General features: G+C 42.5%; 1 protein-coding gene across 8 annotated transcripts in view; it reads left to right on the top strand.

Annotated features, from left to right (window-relative positions):
• The window catches only part of Rsu1 (Ras suppressor protein 1), a 248,280-nt gene that overhangs the window by 113,145 nt on the left and 114,464 nt on the right, over nucleotides 1–20,671 (top strand). Inside the window, exon 9 of one of the 8 annotated variants that reach the window (XM_039096065.2) lies at nucleotides 8,851–20,671. This exon is cut by the window's right edge and continues 53,777 nt beyond it. The exons of the other annotated variants lie outside the window; for them this stretch is intronic. Within the exon in view, the coding sequence (XP_038951993.1) occupies nucleotide 8,851 (1 nt within the window). The 3' untranslated portion in view covers nucleotides 8,852–20,671. The remainder of the gene's footprint in view (nucleotides 1–8,850) is intronic. 8 annotated transcript variants of the gene reach the window in all.

Genomic DNA, 20,671 nt, shown 5'->3' with positions numbered 1-20,671 from the left:
TTGGGGAATAGATGCTCAACATTCAGACTTCTTGGTGGATTTTGAATATGAAGTGTTCTTCCCCATTTTGTTTGATAACTTTTGGTTGAAAGTCTATTTTATTGGATATTAGAATTGCAACTCCAGCTTGTTTCCTGGCTTGGAAAATTTTTACAGCCTTTTACTCTGAGGTAGTATCTGTCTTTATCACTTATGTATGTTTCTTGTATGCAGCAAAATGCTGGGTCCTGATGACATATCCTCCCTGTTAGCTTATGTCCTTTTACTGGGGGAACTGAGTCCATTGATGTTGAGGGATATTAAAGATCAATGATCGTTGGTTCCTGTTATTTTTGTTTTTATAGGTGATTTTATGTCCGTGTGATTCCCTTTGGGGATTGTTGTGAGATTATTGACTTCTTGTGTTTTCTTTGGTGTAGTTGCCCTCCTTATGTTTCAGTTTTCCTTCTAGTATCCTCTGTAGGGATGGATTAGTAAAAAGATATTATTTAAATTTGGGTTTGCCATAGAATGAATGTCTTGGTTTCTCTATCTATGTTAATTGAGAGTTTTGCTGGGTATAGTAACCTGGGCTGGCATTTGTTTTCTCTTGGGATCTGCATGACATCTGTACAGGATCTTCTGTCTGTTTAGAGCCTCTCTTGAGAAGTCTGGTGTAATTTTGATAGGTCTGCCTTTATATGTTACTTGCCATTTTTCCCTTACTGCTTTTCATATTCTTTCTTTGTTCTGTGCATTTAGTGTTCTGATTATTATGTGATGGGAAAACTTGCTTTTCAGGTCCAATCTATTTTGTTTTCTGTAAGCTTTTTGTATGTTTACAATCATCTTTTTCTTTAAGTTAGGGAAGTTTTCTTCTATGATTTTGTTGTAGATGTCTCCTGTCCCTTTTAACTGAGAATCTTCACTCTCTTCTATCCCTATTACTCTTAGGTTTGGTCTTTTCATTGTGTCTGAATCTCCTGGATGTTTTGGGTTTGGAGCTTTTTGCACTTTGTATTTTCTTTGACTTTGTATCAGTATCTTCTATGGCACCTTCTACACCTGAGACTCTTTTTTTATCTCTTGTATTCTGTTGGTAATGCTTACATCTATAACTCCTGATCTCTTTCCTAGGTTTTTCATCTCCAGGGTTCCCTCTATGATTTCTTTATCCTTTCTATTTCCATTTTTAGATCTTGGACAGTTTTGTTCAATCCATTCACCTCCTTGATTATGTTTTCCTGTTTTTCATTAAGAAATTTGTTTCTTCTTTAAGGGCTTCTACCTGTTTGCATGTGTTCTCCTGTATTCCTTTAAGGGAGTTATTTATGTCCTCCTTAATGACCTCTATCATCTTCATGAGATGGTATTTTAGGTCAGAACCTTGCTTTTCAGGTGTTTTAGCAAATCCTGGGCTTGCTGTAGTGGGAGAACTGGGTTTTGATGCTTCTAAGTTACATAGGTCTCTTGCCATCTGTTTATCTGTGGTGTTAACTGGCCTGGTTGTCTTTGACTGGAGCCTGTCCCTCCTTGTAGGCAGATAGAGCTCTCTGACATGGATTGAAGCAGGCTTCCTGGGAAGCAGACAATGCTGTCCCTAGTTACGGGGAGCCTCCTGTATTCCTGGTTAAGGCAATCCTCTGGGAAGACAGGCTGTGGAGTGTTGGAGAGGGGCAGGAGCGCTGGACCTGTCCCAGTTGGAGTTGTAGACTAGAAGGAAAGTGTGACTCCAGCAGGGCAGATAGGTCCTGGTGAGCTGGACTCCATTGGGATCCCAGCTGGGGCAGGTATTGGGGTGACACTTTCTGGATTCTATCCCATAAGTGCAGAGGCAAGTTCTATCTCAGCTTGAAGTCTTAGTTCTCATAACTGGAACACCCATAGTTTGTAAAATCATTGACCCCCATTTGACTCACGAGTTCTCTGAATGAATGGCCAAGACCATGATCACCTTTTTTGTTCTCCTTTCTTTTTATGAAATTACTTTGCTTTCCTAGCAGAGACATTTCAAAGATAGAGGACCCATTTTTCTACTCTGCATCATGATGCCATAAAGACATAGTGATTCTACTGTGAAATCCCGAAGACCTAAAAAGGACAGAATACTCAGGGTAGTCATTCATTTTTATTTATATGTTTATTTAATGATAGACATTTTTAAAGTGAAGATACAACACGTGAATTTTAAAGTGAATAATTACACTCCATTTTGGTTCTTAGAATGCTGGTCTAATGTAGTTTCAAGAGCCAGTCTAAGAGGTCAGTTTCTAAAGTGCTTGATGACTAAGTTCGAGTCCCAGGACCCATATTCAAAAGAACAAAAAGCTGGATGAGGTGACTTGAGTTGACTTGTGGTGATTCCTGGAGCTTGCTAGGTAGCCATCCTAGTATAATTGCTAACTTCCAGGGCAACGAGGGACTGTGCCTCCAAAACATGCAAATAACACCCAAGAAATAGTAACCACAGTTGACCTCTGGCCTCCACATGCCCATATGCATATGTACACATGTACCTCCCCCGCACATGTACCTCTGTGAGCATACACACACACACACACACACACACACACACACACACACACACTCACACACACACACACGCACACAGTGGCTTGTATCTCAATTTTGCATTAATGAATGACTCCATCAAGTGTTTCTAAAAGTGTCTTATTTTAGGGTCATTCCAGCAACTATTTCTGAGTTCTTTATTATTCTAGGAAACGTGGTTTATTGTTATGCCAATTCATTATTTTTTAAGCATAGTTTAATACTTGCTTTCAACCCCCAATCTGGATTTACTTTATTGATTTTTTTTTTAAGCAAAGGAAGACAATGATGACCCTGAATATAAATTGTTACAGGAAAATGAATACAAGATAAAATTACCAGATCAACCTTTTTACTCTATACTTTATGGAATATTTAATGTATGTTTGGCAGTAACTTATTCTTACACATGAATTCCTGACACTTCCGATTCGTCAGACTTATTAATCAGTGCAGTCAGCAGCAGAGCGGTTTTATGAGACTTACCAGTCATCAAAAATTTATTATCAGATAAATCAAAGAAACAACGAGTGTCTTAATAGGGTAGAGACAGAGGCATGTAGAGGATCATTTAAGGCTCCGCTTTTTTGTCAGTTGTGTGCGATATTTACAACCAATATCTGAGGACTTACTCATAATTTCACACACGCAGTCAGCAAGATGTTGTTGTCTTCTTGGGCGCAACATTTTTGTTTTTCTCCAGAAGAATACTAGCTTAACTATGAAAGTCAGGAGACTGTAAGCAGGAGGTAGGAAGCATCATTTCCAGTGTTGTACAAACATATGACTTGTATCTTCTTCTGAATTTCATCATAGAATTACTGACTGAACTGGAGTCTTTGCAGACAGGAAGGAAGGTGTGATGTGGACATATTTAATGTGTTCCTTCAGAATAATGGAAATTCACTTAGGTTTACTGGATTTTGATGTTCTTTTGAAGATTTAATGAAAGATTTGGCTCTATGGTATGGGATGAGCTACTTGGAAAGGGGCTTCCTCTCTTATCCCCAACCCTATCTTCAATGTATATCTTTTATGTAGAGCCTTTGGGACTGGACCTAGTATGACAGGGCTGTGAGATACCTCATCATAGATACCTAAGTTTTACCACATATCTTCATGGAAGCCAAGTTCTCTGCTCACAGTGTTCTTTCTTTCCATCTTTGCCTATGGATTCTCAGTTCTCCAATTTTCAGCTTAAATCATGTTTCCCTAGAGCCAGTTCTACCTGTGTGCTCTGAGGCCCTTTTAATGTGTCCTCAGGACTTTCCGTTTCTTGGTAACAATCTTCATGGCACTTGTAATTATTGCTACCATTATATAAGTGTTGCCAGGGCCAGACTTCTTACATGGTATATACACTATTAATTGCTGTTTATTTCTATGAATAATAAGACATATTTTGCAGGTAATATACATGCATACATGCACACTTGCATGTGGACATACATACACAACACACACACACACACACACACACACACACACTTCTCCCTTAAGAACCTGAGATCTTTCTAAAAATGAAACTCGTGACTTCCTGATTATGTAGCTTCTTATGTCGTACGTTCTCAGTGACCTAGTATATATACGAACCATCTCATGCCATGGAATCTCTGAAAGGTACCCCGATGTCTTCAAAATAATACTACCATTCTGAGATCTGGAGTGGACCCAATCATATAGTACTTTGTTGTTGTTTGTTTGTTTGTTTGTTTGTTTCAGAGAGACACTAAATAATACTTTAAACATTCATGTCTTCTCGCTGTGTGGTATGAGGTAGATTAGGTCTTCCCAGCCGCTTCCTGTTTTTAACAACGCTCTACTTTTCCAAGTACCTTTCTTACCTAGTAAGTCAAGAGCTGCCACAACAAATGATGCTTCAGAGAGAGACCCTCTTCTGTGGACTGTAACTGAGGACTTGTAACTTGTCATCCTTTTGGTTGTCCACCAATGGAGAAAGGATTCCCCAGGGCTGTGAAGTATGTGGATGTGTTTGTAAGTGAGCAGAATATTTTAAGGCATACACAATAAACTAGGAAAGGTAATAATCTCTAGAGGAAAAATAATTACAAAATTAATTAATGTTAATAGGGAGTTCTTTTCATCTTCTTTCAAGTTTAGGTTCAGAGGGAACATTTTCTGTCATTTAAGGAACACAATGGGTGGGCATGTGGGATGCAGCTTGGAGGCGCCAGTCCTGTTCCCATACACGAGGAGGACTGTTTCTCTTCTCTCCTTCAGTTTTGGGGGCTGTAAGCTAAGATGACATGTGTGTTTCAGACTGTTTATGTGAGATGATGAACATTTTAAATCTGTTCTTGTGTGTGCTTGATCAAAGCTGCCTGAGCACTGATCTTTTAATAGCATGTGTCTTGCAACTAGCAAATTTATTTTCGTACCAAATGCTAGATAGTTCTGGAGGAATGTAAATTTTGTCAGTAAAAGTTTTGTTTGGTAATACTTAAAAGTCTTGGAAATCTTTTTTTTTAAGTTTTCTGAAGAGAAGTTTTCTTCTTTTCTTTCTGTTTTTTTTTTAAACTGTAATTAATAAGACAGGTCAACAAGAGAATTACTAGCCATGAAGAAAACTATCTCTATCATTATCATACAGAAATATGATTAGAAATGATGTGATTTCAAGTGGTCAGAACTGTTCCTTGGAGCCCATCAGGTTTCCAGGTAACTTTGGTTTCACATTAGTTTAGATACTAAGAACCCCGGACTAGGTTTACTAAGAAAGTTCACAGCTGGTGTTATAAGGGTACCTACCCCCAACCCTGTTTATTTCTTCTTTCTTTTTTATTACTTAAACGGATTAATGTGTGACAGGATTAGTTCCAGTTGCATTCTCAACAGAGGGGTGACATTCCTTGACCTCCGTCAAGGCTGTGGACTCTGAGTGGTTTGTATCTATGGCCTCATCTCCCACGAAGTCATGGCTCAGAGGTGTCTGCATGCACCTCAGCTTACAGCTATGAAACAGTCACAGGAGAAACAGACTTGGCTCATGCTAGAGCCAGGTATTGAACTCAGCCTGTCTGCTTAAAGGCCTCTTCTCCTAGGGTCCTTTTCCCTCGAAGTATCAACTAGATACTTCAGATAGTCCAGATATGATAGAAAGTCCAGAATGAGAAGACTAAGACCCCAAAGCATGTTTCCCAGATGAACTTTTCTTCATCCTGCTTTAGGCTAATATCTAGGAAGGAATATGTCCAGTCCAGTGTGGTTTCTAGGTTGCCCCTTAGCAAGGCTCACATATTAAGAGCCAGCTGATGGTTTGGGAGCCATGACTGAGGACCCTGACGTAATCGGTGGCTTCATCTGATGATGGGTTTCTAATTTGAGGGCACTGGGAGGTGCTAGAACATCCTTAGCTGGGACCTAGCTAAAGGAACTTGGTCACTCTGGCCATGTCGTTGGGGCTGTGTCTAGTACCATCCTCCCCTCTTCTATCTCTTCACTGCTTCTTGACTGCTATGAGGTTGGCAACCTCCTTTATCATGATGCCTCAGGGGAAACCATCAGTGGAGCAAGTGAATGATAGGCAGGAACCTGGAACTGATCCAGAGCAAGTTATTTTCTCTTTTCATGTTTCCTCAGCTGTTTGGTTGCAGCGACTAAACATCGAGTGCACATCTTCATAGGAACCAATGCATAGAGATTAATGGGGGGAGGCATTCGTGATCCAATTGGCTTGTCGGCTTCTGAAGGAGCTCACTGCCCTGTAGAGCCTTTGCTGTCTGCCGTCTTTGAAAATAAACGTGCTAGGGGGTCGGGTCCCCAACAAGGTCACCCTTGAGTCCACCTCTCCACAATTCACCTCGATTCTGATTTCACATGCTCTCATGTGAGTTGGTTTGATACAGCAGGTACACTCCAGTGTTCTAACCAGTCACACTCTATGCAGCCGTACACTCTGGCCCGGCGGGTGTGAGTACATTCACTGGAGTCCACATGGCCCTAATTTGTAGTTGACTTAAGTCATTAAGATATGACCTTTTTTATTCATTCGTTTAGGAGTGTGTGTGTATGTGTGTGTGTGTGTGTGGTGTGGTGTGTGTGTGTGTGGTGTGTGTGTGTGTGTGTGTGTGGTGTGTGTGTGTGTGTGTGGTGTATGTGTGTGTGTTGTAGTGTGTGTGTGTGTTGTGGTGTGTGTGTGTGTGTGTTGTGGTGTGTGTGTTGTGGTGTGTGTGTGTGTGTTGTGGTGTGTGTGTTGTGGTGTGGTGTGTGTGTGGTGTGGTGTGTGTGTGTGGTGTGTGTGTGTGTGGTGTATGTGTGTGTGTGGTGTATGTGTGTGTGTGTTGTGGTGTGTGTGTGTTGTGTGTGTGTGTGTGTGTGTGTGTGTGTGTGTGTGTGTGTGTGTGTTTGGGTGCATGTGGATATATAAGTGTACTTGGTTATAGAGCCCAGAGGAACCCTTCAGGTGTTGACCACCCCCCAGGTGCTGTCCACTCTATTTTTTGAGATGGTACCTCTCTTTTGGACTTGGAGTGGACCATGGGGCTCACTGATTCTAACCAGCTAACCAGCAAACACTAGAGATACCCCTGTGGCCACCTTCCCAGCACTGGAATTACGAATGTTTCCCAGCATGCCTGCATGTTTCTGTGGATGCTGGTGATAGGATTCAGATCCTCATGATTGTATGTAAGCACTCCCCTGCCTGGGCCATCTTCAGCTCATGCAGGGCACAGCTGTTCTGTAGCACACTTGATCCCACTTTTGAATTTATAGTGCACTCCTAGCCTTTTACAGTTCATCTTGTAGTAGATTGACTTCTGGGAGGCAAATACACACGAAGAATTTCCACACCATTCTGCCTAGGTCTCTTCGTGTCCTTCTTTTCTTATTAGCTACAGACAAGGCTTTAACTCTTGCCCTAGCAAAGAATTGATTCTTGAATAAGGCTTCTCTCTCCTTAAAGCGTAAAATACTACTAGAACACAAAGACTAAAGCCCCAAAGCACAGTTCTCAAATGGACCTCATGGATAGGCCCAGAGCAGCATGGAGTCTGCCAGGGGTTTGAGGTACAAAGTAACAACACCGTCGTATATTTGGAGGATTGCACATTCATAATGACAGTTGCTTCTTTGTCTATATCTTTTTTTTTTGCCCCTTCTACAGTATCAGAATGTATTGGTCCTTCCCCCACTTAGAGAAAACCACACATAGTATATTGGTTTATGTATTTACAGGAATCGTCGCTTTCCACTATTGCATGCTCAACTTACCAAGGACAGCACTCTTAAAGAAAACCGACTGCCCACCTCTCTCTGCAGCGAGCTAGCAATTGCCAGTAGATTTTTAGTGGCAGGTGTCCACCTCATGTCTCTGGAGTTTGCTCTGGCTTGAACGTGCACAGGGCTGTGCATGCTGCCCACCCACTGTGCATTCCTATGTGTGGCTGCCATGTTCTAGAAGACTCTGTTTCCTTATATCCACCCACTCTCTCTGGCTATTCCAGTCTTGTTTCATCTTCCACACAGATTCCTGAGCCCCGAGAAGGGGAAATCTGATACAGATATCGCATTTAGAGTCAAGCACTCCACAGCCTTCTATTATCTGCATCTTGGCCTATGGGTCTTACTTAGCATCCACTGCAAATAGAAACTTCTGTAATAAGGGTTGAAGGAGACATTAATCAATGGATGTGATGATAAGTCCTTAAGAGTGAGCTTAATATTATGTTTGTTTGGCAGAATAATAGTATTAGGTTCTCCCTTGGGGCCTATGTCCTGTCTATCACAGGTTTTTGGCTTGAAAGTGATGCCAGGTCTGGTTTTCAGCCTTGTGGAGAAGAAAGTGCACTGGTGTGTGTGCGCCTCTATTGCACTGCTGGGCATGCCTCTCCAGACCAGACCTTCTTATAGCTAATGGAATTCACGGAACTGATCATCGTTTTCTCCTTTGGTGATGTACATAGAACCTTCCTCCAGCACTGTAAAGGATAGCCATTAGGGATGAAGCTTCTATGAGAGGACAACTTTGATATCTCCACGTTCTGAGGCTCGAGTACAGGGTGTTTTCATCAGTAAGGTGTTTCTGTCAGGTTAATTGGCAGCATTGGCATTCGCATGTAATGTTTAGAGGCCTATGGGATTAGCACTCCAAAAAGAGGTCGGCCATTCCTGCCATTGGGCCTTTAATTTGTTAGCCTACGGTGTCTACTGTGGGCGTTGTCATCCCATTATAGGCTAACTCCATTTTAACTGTGTGTGTTTATATATGGAAGTTCCTGCAGTCGTAAGTAGGTCTCCATGTGAGACCTTTTTTAAAAAGTTTTTTAGAGTAATTTATCCCTCCCAATATTTTCCTGGCAGGACCCCGCCTTCAAAACATTGTGCAGCCACCAAGTGAAGAACAAGGTTCAAGACTCGTCAGCTAGAGGAGGCAACACAAACTTAAATGTATCGCAAGGCAGAAAAACTACCCAGATTCTATACTCTAAGTCTGAGAACACAGATGGGGGAAGGCCTATGAAATTTCTCAGCCGCTGCTAAGTCTTCCGGGACTGGGGCCTCCTGGTCCGCATTGAGAGCCCTGTCCTGAAGTAGATGGTGCTCCTTATCGCAAGTCACTCTCACCAGTGGCACAGCCTGACCTGTTGAATCGGGGACACGAATTGTGGGGACTAATGACTGCCCTTAGAATATTTGGCCTGTTTCCATGTAGAAGAAAACCATCAGTGCACAGCTCCTGATTTAGTGTTCAGTGTTCTTACAAATTGGACTGTCTGTTACTACAAAACTTCTCCTTATTAAATTTTCATTGTTAAGTGTTTCAGTGGGTAGGTGGAGGTGGCATTTTCTATTTCTCCTAAAATATGAATCCACTTCAGTTATGTGCACAAAGGAGGGGGGGAGGGAAGGATGAGAGAAGGAAGATGAAGCCAAGTAAAGAAGAGAGGTAGGCATTTCGGCTAGAATTAAGGGCGAATTCCTCCTCTTGAAGTTGCATGTGGTTTCATAGTGCAGCTGCCTGCCTTATTAGAGACCGAGAGTTGCAGCTGAAACTGTTGGACCTGCAGCCACTTTCAGCCTGTTTCTGGCCAGTGAGCCTTTGCAGATCCTGGAGGTGTATACTTTTCAGCAATGCCTGGGGAATCCTCAAGAGGCATTTATAAAGGCAGAATGCTGTCATATCACTGAAGTTGGCCTTGAAGTCATGATCCTCCTGCCTCCGCTTTCCAGCTCCTGAGATTATAAATGTACACTACATGCCCAGCTGGAAAAGAAATTATTTTGAGCCAAAGGACGTCTGAATATCCACAAAAGAAATACCAATTGTGAACTTTCTTGATGCTATGTGATGTAAAGCCAGGGGAGAGGAGGAATGAGACCCTTGGTATTGAACAGGTTCCACCCTGGACAATTTGTCAGCCTCGGGAGGCAGGCAGAATTTATCCACCATGTGAACCTTTAAGAGGAGCAAGCAGGAGGTCTAGGTTCAAATTGCAATTTTACCTTTTGTCATCTCGGGGTAGTCACATTGTTTTTTCATTTGAACAACTCCAGTGTAAAACACGTGGCCTACAATAAACTACAGTTTGACGTTGCACTCCTAGAACAGCTGAGTAAGTTGGATAGTCCTACCAACTCCCAGGGTTTTTTCTTTCCTCCTATGACCCAGACCCCTCCTTCCTCTTACACCTTTGCATCTCTCTGCACCTGTATTTGCTGGCAATTACCAACCTACTCTCTGACTACACATTAGTTTGGATTTTTCTTTTTTTATTGAAAGATTTTTTTCATACAGCATATTCTGATCATGCTTTCTCTTCCTTCAGTTACTCCTGGGTCCTTCTCACCTCTCCACCCATCCAACTCCAACTCCATTGTCTCTCTCTCTCTCTCTCTCTCTCTCTCTCTCTCTCTCTCAAACAGCCAAACAATTAAAAAAATGGAATTTTTATAAAACACAAGAAGCACACTAAATCCATAAGGTCACAAGTTCAGAAATCTTAATATATAGGCAAAAGACCAATAAGACCAAAAAAGAAAAGAAAGGAAGGAAGGAAGGAAGGAAGGAAGGAAGGAAGGAAGGAAGGAAGGAAGGAGGAAATGGAGCGGGGTTCTGGGAGCAATATGAGACAAAAGTGTCTACAGAAATACCATCACTTTGTTTTGTTTTGGCCATCTTCTGCTTGATGTGGGCCTACTCTTAAGTGTGGTTAGTATATCCAATGAGACTCCACTGGAAAAAAAAATCAATTTTTCCTTTGCCAAGTGAATGTCAGTTACAGATAGCTTCTTGGTTAGTGGTAGGAGCCCATGTCCATGTACCCCTCTCAGCACTGGGTCTCTTTTTGGCCTGAAGCTGTGCAAACTCTGTGCACACCACCATTGACTCTGAGTTCCTATGTGTGTCAGCCCTGTTGTGTCGAGAAGACCCTGTTTCCTTAGTGTCACCCATCCCTCTGGCTCTTCTAATCTTTCCATCCCCTCGTCCACCCAGTTCCCTGAGCCCTGAGGGGAGGGTTCCATGCATAAATATCTCATTGAGGACTGAGAGATGCAAAAATCTCTGTGTCTGCGTGCTACCTAACAGGGGCTCTCGTGTTAGTCCCCACAGGCTGCAAGATGGAGTTTCTCCGGCGATTCTGAGGGAGGAACTGATCTATTAGTACAGCAGAATGTCAGGATTCATTTTTGTGTGTGTGTGTGATGTTCCCTTAAAAGAAAAAAAATAGTATTTGGTTCTCTTCTAGGCCTGTGACCTGTGCAGTGTAAGATTTATGGCCACGTCAGCAGTGTCAGGCATGAGTTGCATCTCATGGAGCGGCCGGCCCTTAAATCCAATCAGAAAGTGCTTGGTCACTCCCACAGCATTTGTGCCACGATTGCACCAGTGTGCCTTGTAAGCAGGTAGTTATCTTAGATGAAAGAGCTGACTTGGTGCTTACCCTTCTCCCCCTGTAGTTTGCAGAGTTCCTCTCAGGACGAGTAACACGAGTCAGCAAGGTTGAATTCCCCATTAATCATCCCACAGCAGTCGCCCCATGGACATATAATGGATACCCATTTTACAGATGTCTGGCTACTTTCACTCTTATCTTTTGAGAGGCATTTATTGCTGGTCCATATATCAGGAAGCATATCCTTATGGTTTTATTTCCCATTTGTCTAATTAATACTGACAGTGAGTTTTTACGAAGGTATTATATGGCTCATTAAACTTTTGTGCAAATTTCCAAGATTCTCTTAGTGTGATATATTATTTATTATTGAATACTGAGAGTCTTTATATCTTATAGACCCATCATTTAAAGATATCTGCCACATATTCACATGTTTAAATGAAGACCCCCAAAATGACGTGACTGAGAAAATGCCTTTGAGAGATATGTTAAAAGCAAAGATAGAATCCTGCAGAGAGGTATTAGTATTAGTGCTCTTACCTCTGTCTCTTGCCATCCTTTGGCCCTCTTCCATGATGGTCTCTGAACTTTGTCAGCATACATGATACAAATGTCCCCTGTGTGACTGAGAGCTCTGCTGACATCTTTTAACCCCATGATGCTATGTAAGTTACTTAGTAATGCAGAATCAAAGAGCACTAGGAGAATACAGAGGGACCATACAAGCAAGGAAGACAGACAAGAAGATGAGTTCAGTTTCCTGCACCCTGGATTCAAAGTTTCTAAATACCCACAAGTGGGGAGTGTTCTAGGCAGGAAATGGCTCTGTGGACTGAAACTACAGAGAGGAAATATGGTAAACTGAAAGCTCACTTTCCTTACAGGCATGGCATCAGATGAATCCTGGCTCTGATTACACACCATTCTTCCAACCACACATTGTGCTGCTATAGCCCAAGACACTGCAGGTAGAAATGATCCTACCTCCAAGCCTCATGTTTCAAAGAGTTAGGATCTTTATCAACTCCCATGTGAATTACCCAATGAATCAACTCAGCTATGTATTTCTACCACTTTTAGGTTCTTATGTGTCAGAAATTGAATGCTTAATTTTGGATCTTTCTAAGGGCTACAGAGGTACCCTTGGCAGAGAGAGTAAGCTCACTAGATAGGGATGGATGTTGGTCCTTCAGGCAGCAAGTGAAATTTGTGAACCCCTGTGCTTTCTTCCATAACTTGATGTGTGCCTAGCTTTATCTCCTTAGTTGATCTGTGGTATAAGTGGTAGAGACAAACTCAACCAGATCAGCTTTAGGAAATAGTTTACAGTTGAATAGTCATGAATTATGTGCCTACATAGAAGCTGTTTTGCCTTGATATTAGTGTTAGAATATAAAACATGGACCTGGGCAGTATTTGAGAAAAACTTCCTTCCTTCCTTCCTTCCTTCCTTCCTTCCTTCCTTCCTTCCTTCTCTCTCTCTGTCTCTCTCTCTGTCTCTCTCTCTGTCTCTCTGTCTCTCTCTCTGTCTCTCTCTCTCTCTCTCTCTCACACACACACACACACACACACACACACACACACACACACACACAATTTTATTTAAATTAAAAAGAAAAAAGTCCGCCAGCAGTATCAGTACATGTGTCTTGTCTTGTAAGGAAAAGGACAACTGGTCGACCTCATTTTCAAACTAGGGGTGGAGAGGGATGGAGGGAAGTCCAACAGGACAACTGGTTGACCATACAGATTATATATATATATATATATATATATATATATATATATATATATTCCTTCCTTTCCCTTTTAAATTATCTTTGAATTTTTTTTTTATGGTCTAGTCCTTATCCCCCCTCTCGGTCTATCCTCCAACAGTTCCTCATCCCATTCCTCCTCTCCCTTGGATGTTCCCACTCCCCACCCCAGCCCATCAGGCCTTCCCACTCCCTGGGGCCTCAAGTCTCTCAAAGGTTAGATGGATCTTCTCTCACTGAGGCCAGACCAGTCAGTTCTTTGCTGTATATGTGTCAGGGACCTTATACTATCTACTGTGTGCTTTCTTTAAAAGACACTTTCAATTAATTCCTTGAGAATTTCATATGATGTGTTTTGATCATTATCTATCCTGCACTGCCTCCCAACTACTCCCAGATTAACTCCTAGTTCTGCATCCCCAAATCATGTTCCCTTTTTGTTTTAGTAACTCATCAAGACTAATTCCTGCTACCTGTGTAGTTGTGAATGTGAGGTCATCCACCAGAACATGGTTCACCTACAAGGAATTGCACCCCCGAAGGCCATCAGTTGTTCATACCTTCTCAGTTAGATATGGAGGCTCCTGGACCCCTCCTACTCCATGCTGGAATGATGACTGGTTTGTTCCTCTGCAAGTCCTGTGCAGGCAGCCACAGTTGTGTTAGTTCCCAAATGTAGCATCCTGACCACAATGTCACACCTTGGTATTCCCTGACCTCTGGCTCTTATCATCCTTTGGCCCTCTCCCATGATGGTCTCTGAACTTTGTCAGGACACATGATACAAATGTTCCCCATGTGACTAAGAACTCTGCTGACATCTCCTTTTTCTTCTGGGACCAGCTGTGGCTTTCTGCATTTACAAACATTTTCTAAAGAATGTACCAAGAGTCTGTGAACTAATACTAGGACTTGTTACAGACAATCAGAGTTGCTTTGTTTTGACATTGGATGTGTAAATACATCATGAAGAGGGGATGAACTGACCTTTCCTGGGAACTCAGTGTCTGTCACTGGCAGGTGCAGGTATCTTTCTCTGGCTATGTGCGAAGAAAACATGTAAGCTCCCTGGATGAGCAAATAGATAGACACACAAAGTTCATTGGCTTGTAGAAATTCCAAAGCAGAACTTAATGGAATCAGGCTAAAACCGGAGGAGTTCTTTAGATAAGAAAGTAAGTGAAGTTACTGATTTCCAGAAGATATTAAAAAGAGAATCCTATCGGCCCTTAGGAGTAAGGCAGCCCACATTTGAATCACAGATTATGGGCTGGGCCACATCACCAAAAAGAATCTTAGTGTACTGAGTCCAACATCTTCTGTTACCTGCAGTGAGTGACAAAGTTTAGGCCACACTCTGCGTGCTCTAGTCCAATATTTGCCTTGGAAATAAAGTCAGCACCACACAGCGCTGGTTTGTCTAAATATTTACACTAAGGAATACAAAATTCTGATCTCTGTGGGTAGACTCACCAATGGAAATCCTCCTGAATGGCCAGTAAGCGTGGCAGTTGGAGAGGAGTAAGCCAGGCACAAAGAGAAAAGGAGGCCACACAGCGTGCATGTTTTTATTTACAGATCTAGGAAAGGTAAAGAGGTGGGAGAGCACTGTGGAAAGAGGGAGAGCGATGAAACCAGAATCTTCTGAAACGTGCACCTACGGGATAATAGTGTGGGCTTACTAAAATCTGTTCCTAACTTTATCTTTAACAGATATGGAACAGTAGTTATCTAATGTCCCACCTTACGTTTCAGGAAATAAAATCCAACCCCAGCATGGCTAACCAAGCTGCCTAAGGAGATGGAGATTTACCCACGGGATTTCAAGCCCTGTTACCCTGCCTGAACCATTTCTTCCACCCAAACATCATATCCTCTAAGCGTTACTCCCTTCTCCCCACTCTGCAGATATGAGACATCAGTTCCTTTTGGGCACTTAGCCTCCTCAAGGCCACATAATTACAGTAACAGAAAACCCACAGCTAATGGTTACTGGACAATTGTTACTTAATCATCACAACTCGGAGGTAGATACTGCTTAAACCTCTCTGTGTTATAGGCATGCACGGTGTGTGTATATGAGTTGTGTGTGTGTGTGTGTGTGTGTGTGTGTGTGTGTGTGTGTGTAATATGTATGTGTGGTGTGTCTATATATTTATTCAAGATGCATGAAGAACTGTGGTGTAGGGTATAATGTAGGAGTGTTTATATATAAGCATGTGAGGATACGGTATAGGGGGATATTTCTGTGTGGTGGTGTGGGGATCTGTGTGGTATGTCTGTAGTGCATGCCTGTGAGTCCACTGTTGGAAGCCAAAGCAAGGCATCCAGTATATTCCTCTTTCACACTTTGTATTACCTTGACAATGTTTTATACTCAACCAGAAGGTAGGTGGTCGGGATGGGGAGGGAGGGAGGTAGATGCTGGGCGGGAGGCTAGCTGCCCCTGAGATCTTGACCTTTTGCCTCAGAATGTTGGTGCTGTTGGCATGCATATGCCGTGTCTAGCCTTTTGCATGAGTGCTAGTAATTTGCGTTCAGGTCACTGCAAACACTCTTACACAGTGGCCCAACTTCTCAGACCCTATCCTTTTTAGAAAAGGAAAACCTGAGATCCAAGGGAGTTGAGATTTTCCCTGAGTTCCACTTTGTATGTAGAAGATCCAGCATTCAAAACAAGGGGCTTCACATGAAATCCAGGCCCAGCCTACAAATGGCCTATCAGCAGGCTGTCTGTGCCTCTCCCAGAGCTTGAGTAACACGACATTTGTCCTACAGTCATTCATTAAGGTATCTGTAAGCATCAGAAGGCTTGTGAGCTTGTGGTAAGAGGAAGCCATTACAGCATGTTTTAGTTTTTATTTTCATTGTGTTATATGAGTGCACCGTTTTGAGAATTAAATCGAGAAAATATGCAGAAAGTGCTCAGTAGTTCATTTTCATTGGCAAGCATGCAATCACACTAAGAGTCAATAGGCATCAGGTCTTGAGTTCGAGTCCCCAGCACTAATGTAGAATCATAGTAAAGGAAATTAGATTTGAGATAGCTTAAGAACACAACCCAGCCTCTACGCCCTGTGTCCCCACTTTTATTTCTTATTTGTCGTTACCTATAAGGAAAATAATTAGAAAAGCAAGTCTTGGAAATGCTCACTCTGGTAAGCCAAGTTCGGATTCTGAACTAGACAGACAGCCCAAGCGTGTTTTATCTTTGATAAATGTCAGTTTCCACCTTGAGATCAAGACAGACATGTAGCCTTTGTGATTCAGTGATCAGGAAACAGTCTCTCAAGCATGGGGCACGGGCAAAGCTCAAACATGTCCCCACTGGGAGGTTATTTATACGTGGTTACATCCTTCCCGAGTTCTAGCAGGACACTGGTACTCGTGTCTTTTACCCTTTCTTTGATTTTTCCATGTATATTTATATGTGTACATGTTCTTCCCTGTCTCTCTGTGTTATTTTGAAAGACACAAATAAGGGTTGTCATTTCAAACTGTATCCTCAAAAGTAGCTTGGCATCAGAATCTTGGGTATAGGAATTCATTTGGCAGGGAGCCTGCAGGGCTGTTTAAGTGGGCAGTAGAACCTAGCTGTAGAGTAAAACTTGACTTATCAAATTAATCTGTAATACTCGCAGGCAAAATGCTGAAGAGATCAAAGTTAATCTTTAAAAAGTGCCAGGCAAAAGGCAGATAGTGTGGAGTCAGAAGACAGTGATATTCATGTAGTGACAATTAATTATTTAATTCCAAGGACACATTATAGTCTACAAATATATATCACGTTCACAATTGACTACCTATTTTATGTGGCAGAATACCAGCTTTGCATTTTTATTAAAATTATTCATAACTGCATAGCCGCCTAGATGAACTGTTGGGTTCTTGTCCTGTGTTCCAATATATTATTTTGTCCATTTTATCATGGCATGAGACCAGAAATTTGTCTAAATTTCATAGTGATCTGTGGCATAGTCAGCATCAGCATCTCCTAAATCCATATTTTATCGTTTCCATTTTGCCTAATGCAATCTTTTAAGATTTAAAAAATAGTAAATATGCATGGAAAAAATCTGTTCTTTTTACCTTTAAAAAACAAGCTCTAGACAAAAATCTTTGCTGAATTTTTTTTTTAAGAAAGCTATTGTTATATGGTGGGTAATTCGGTGTCAAATAGTCTTTCTTAACCTAAAAATCCGCATAAGACATGAATTTGGAGTGAAAAAAAAAAAACAGTAGTTTTCTGAGCACGGCGTCTCCCTTAGGTATTATGTGTTGATCTATATGTTAATGTGTTGCTCTGGTCAGACCATACAACAAAGTGGGACGATGACTTCTGAAGACAGTTGGCTTTCACTTCATAGTCTGAGCCCATGCGTGGGCGCGTGCGTGCGTGCGTGCGTGCGTACGTGCGTACGTGCTCAAACCCAAAAGGCTATCCTGCTCTTCCACTCTGTGTCTCATTCTTCTGAGGATGAGCCCAGAGCTAGACTGTCAGTCAGCCGCCACCTAGGGATCCTTTCTTTTCTACATCCACAGTACTGCAGTTGCAGCTGCATACATGGCCACACCTACTTTTTCTCTTTGGGTGCTCGAGTATCCTTAAATGCTCGTACCGAAAACACTCTTATCCACTAAGCCATCTCCCTAGTCCTCTTGCAGAACTTTTGGACATCAGTTAATAGTGCCTGCCTTAATGGGGTCATGTATGTAAGATAATGAATGCATACAGGTAAGTGAGAAGTGAGTTGGGCACGGAGTGCTCATGTAATAAATAGTAATTGTTGTAAGCCACAGTGATGGTGTGACATAGAATGTCCCAAAAAGTGTGAGTTCCAGTTTAGAGAAAGGAGAGATGATAAAAATGACATTTGTCTCCAAACGTGTGTTTCTAAACTGATAAAGAACAGGGACGACTCGAGAATCCAGACTATATAGCGAAGCAGCCCTCAGAGACACCTCGGATAGTGCGGTTGGATGCCCTCTTTTTGCATAGGTGGAATTTAACTCCCAGTGGGAAGTGGGTTCCTCAGGGTCACCCCACTAGGACAGGATTCTAACTAGCTATCCTGGCATACAGCTTCCTCCACAGACTGCAACAAAAGACTGGCTTGTTCTCAAGAAGCAACCACGGAACTACATATGGGACTGTTAGGAGCCGAGATGTGGCAGCATTGGCCAGTATAATACTTCCACACTCCCTTGGCTTGGTCTTCTAGTCACTACTGATCTTCCAGGGGTGGCTCTCCACACAGCCAAGACTCTTGCTCCACCACCAGGAGGGCAGATAAACAGCTCAGCGTGAGTGGGATGCTGGTAGCTGTACCTGGGGTAGGAAGACACAGGAGGAATATTTGCCTTGGAGTCTCTAGAATTTCCCTGGGGACATCGTAAATGTCTAAGATTAAAATGAAGCCTTTCTTTCTTATAAAACAGTCATGTGTTAAAGGAGCTGCATTCGATGCTTCTGAGCTATATATTTTAGTGGATTCTATAAAATTCTCAATAAAGGGAAGGTCACTGTTGGGACCATAAACAGTGTGCATGGAGGCAAATTTAACCCAGGTCCCCGGGGCGTCTAAGAGTTGAACGAACTACTTTTCTTGGAATGCACTCCTCTTTCTTGTCACCCCGTCCCACTGCCACTGATCACTCTCCCAGAGGCAGTAACTGGACTGTGCCTGGCTCTGGGGCTCACCTGTCCCTGAGTAGGATTCAGAGAGATGTGATTTTTGTCTGTTAAACAGCCTGTCATTAGGAGCATCTCTTCTAGCTCCTGCAGTTTTGTATTCGAGGTTAAAGTGAAAAGATTGTCGTCACACCCATTTATGGGGTGTGTACAGTGGATTCCTGTGTCTTCTGTATTTTGCTGGGCGTCCATGTGGGCGACTAAGAAAGACCAGTGGTGACCTTTACTTGCTGACGACACAGGTTGTTGTTCTGCACAGTGAGTAGCTCCCCCTGTGACCTTTCTCGCTGTCGGTACAGCCTCCCAGCCCACAGGGAGAGTCTCCTGCACCACACAATGGGGAGATAATAGCCCTGGGCTTGTTCCACAGAGTGGTTTTTGAGGCTTAATTGAAGAATATTTTTGACCCATTATCAAGAGCATTAGAAGGAAATGTTCAAAGAGATTTGATGCAGCTCCTTCAATTGAAGAAAGTAGATACTCAAATAAGCAAATTATAACCCTAAATAGTGATCCATCTTTATGTTCAGTCCCTTCATCCTTTCAGAATAAAGACTTCTGCTTTTCACTCTGAGGGCAGGAGATGGGGGAGGTGCAGCAGAACAATCCTCAGCACGGCGAATGACCCCTCCCCACTGTCGTGCGCGAATGTGTAGCAAGCACCCTTGTTTGGAAACGGAAGGCTTTGAATGGACTGCCCTGAATAAATTTATCACTGCACAGCTAACTTTGTCTGCCGGTCCGCCTGGGCTCCTACAGACCTGGTTGGAAGATATTTCCGGGCATCGTGAAGCAAAGCAACAAGTCTGAGGCATGAATGGGGCTTTTCTAGACAGTATTTCTGGCTCCTTTCTGTTTCTGTACCAAGAAAACACGCTCTCATCCTTTCAGACGTAGAGAAGCTATTTCTTACTGAAGGATTGTGGAGGGTTGCCCCCTCCAAGTGTTATTACCACTGACAAATTCGTACCCCATCAGTCATGGATGAGAGTCAAATTTAATCTCGTCCTCAGCTTCACGGACTTTTTAATGTCATCTTGAGCTTGATTCTTTGATGATGTTATCTTTTAATTTTTAAGATGGCAGGACAAAATGCAGCCCAATTTTCTCTTTAATTAAAAATAAGACTGTCTGAATCCGCATATGAGCGATCAGAGGGAGTCCAGCTGACTGAAGTCTGGAAGCTTCTTTGCTTTAAACAGAAATGGAGCTCCAGCCACATTTTTCTCCTATGCCTTCTTCTCCACCCCTGCATCCTGAGGTGTCTACAAATGGGTTTCAAACCACCAAAAAATGCACTCCTAAATCTGTGATTAAATGTTGCTACGATTGAGATATTCACAGGTTAGTTAAGCTCATCGGAAATTCACTTGGAAGCTCACCAGTTTTCTCAGGAAGGCATAGCATCTGTAGATACTGTGAGCTTCCATTGTGTCAAACCTGTGTAAGAGAAACTGTCTAATCAGTATCCGAGACCTTACCATGGCAGAACAGTATGGATTTTGGTGTAAACCGTATGATTTCCAGAAAAGTTGGATTTTCTCAAGTCTTTCCTGGATCGCTATTTTTCGCCACCTGGAAGAGGCTCCCACTGAAAAGGAAAGAAGTCCATTTGTGGGTGTCTGAAAGAAAGAGCAATCATAGAAATGATAGTTTATGGGACTCTGAGTCTCTAAAAGCCCATTTACTACAGGGATGGCTAGTTACAGGACAAGACAGAGACGGGGGTTTTATAAATATGGCACTGAACTCGCAAGAGAGCAAAGGAGTTCCTCAAGGAGCCCTAAGACTGTGGGGCATGGAAAACCAGGGGCGTGGGACAAACCTCAGGACCG

This window comes from Rattus norvegicus, chromosome 17 (genome assembly GCF_036323735.1).
Source record: "Rattus norvegicus strain BN/NHsdMcwi chromosome 17, GRCr8, whole genome shotgun sequence".
In the NCBI taxonomy this organism is placed as follows: Eukaryota; Metazoa; Chordata; class Mammalia; order Rodentia; family Muridae; genus Rattus; species Rattus norvegicus.
The sequence above is the reverse complement of the archived record's forward strand: the minus strand, read 5'-3'. Positions and strand labels throughout refer to the sequence as shown.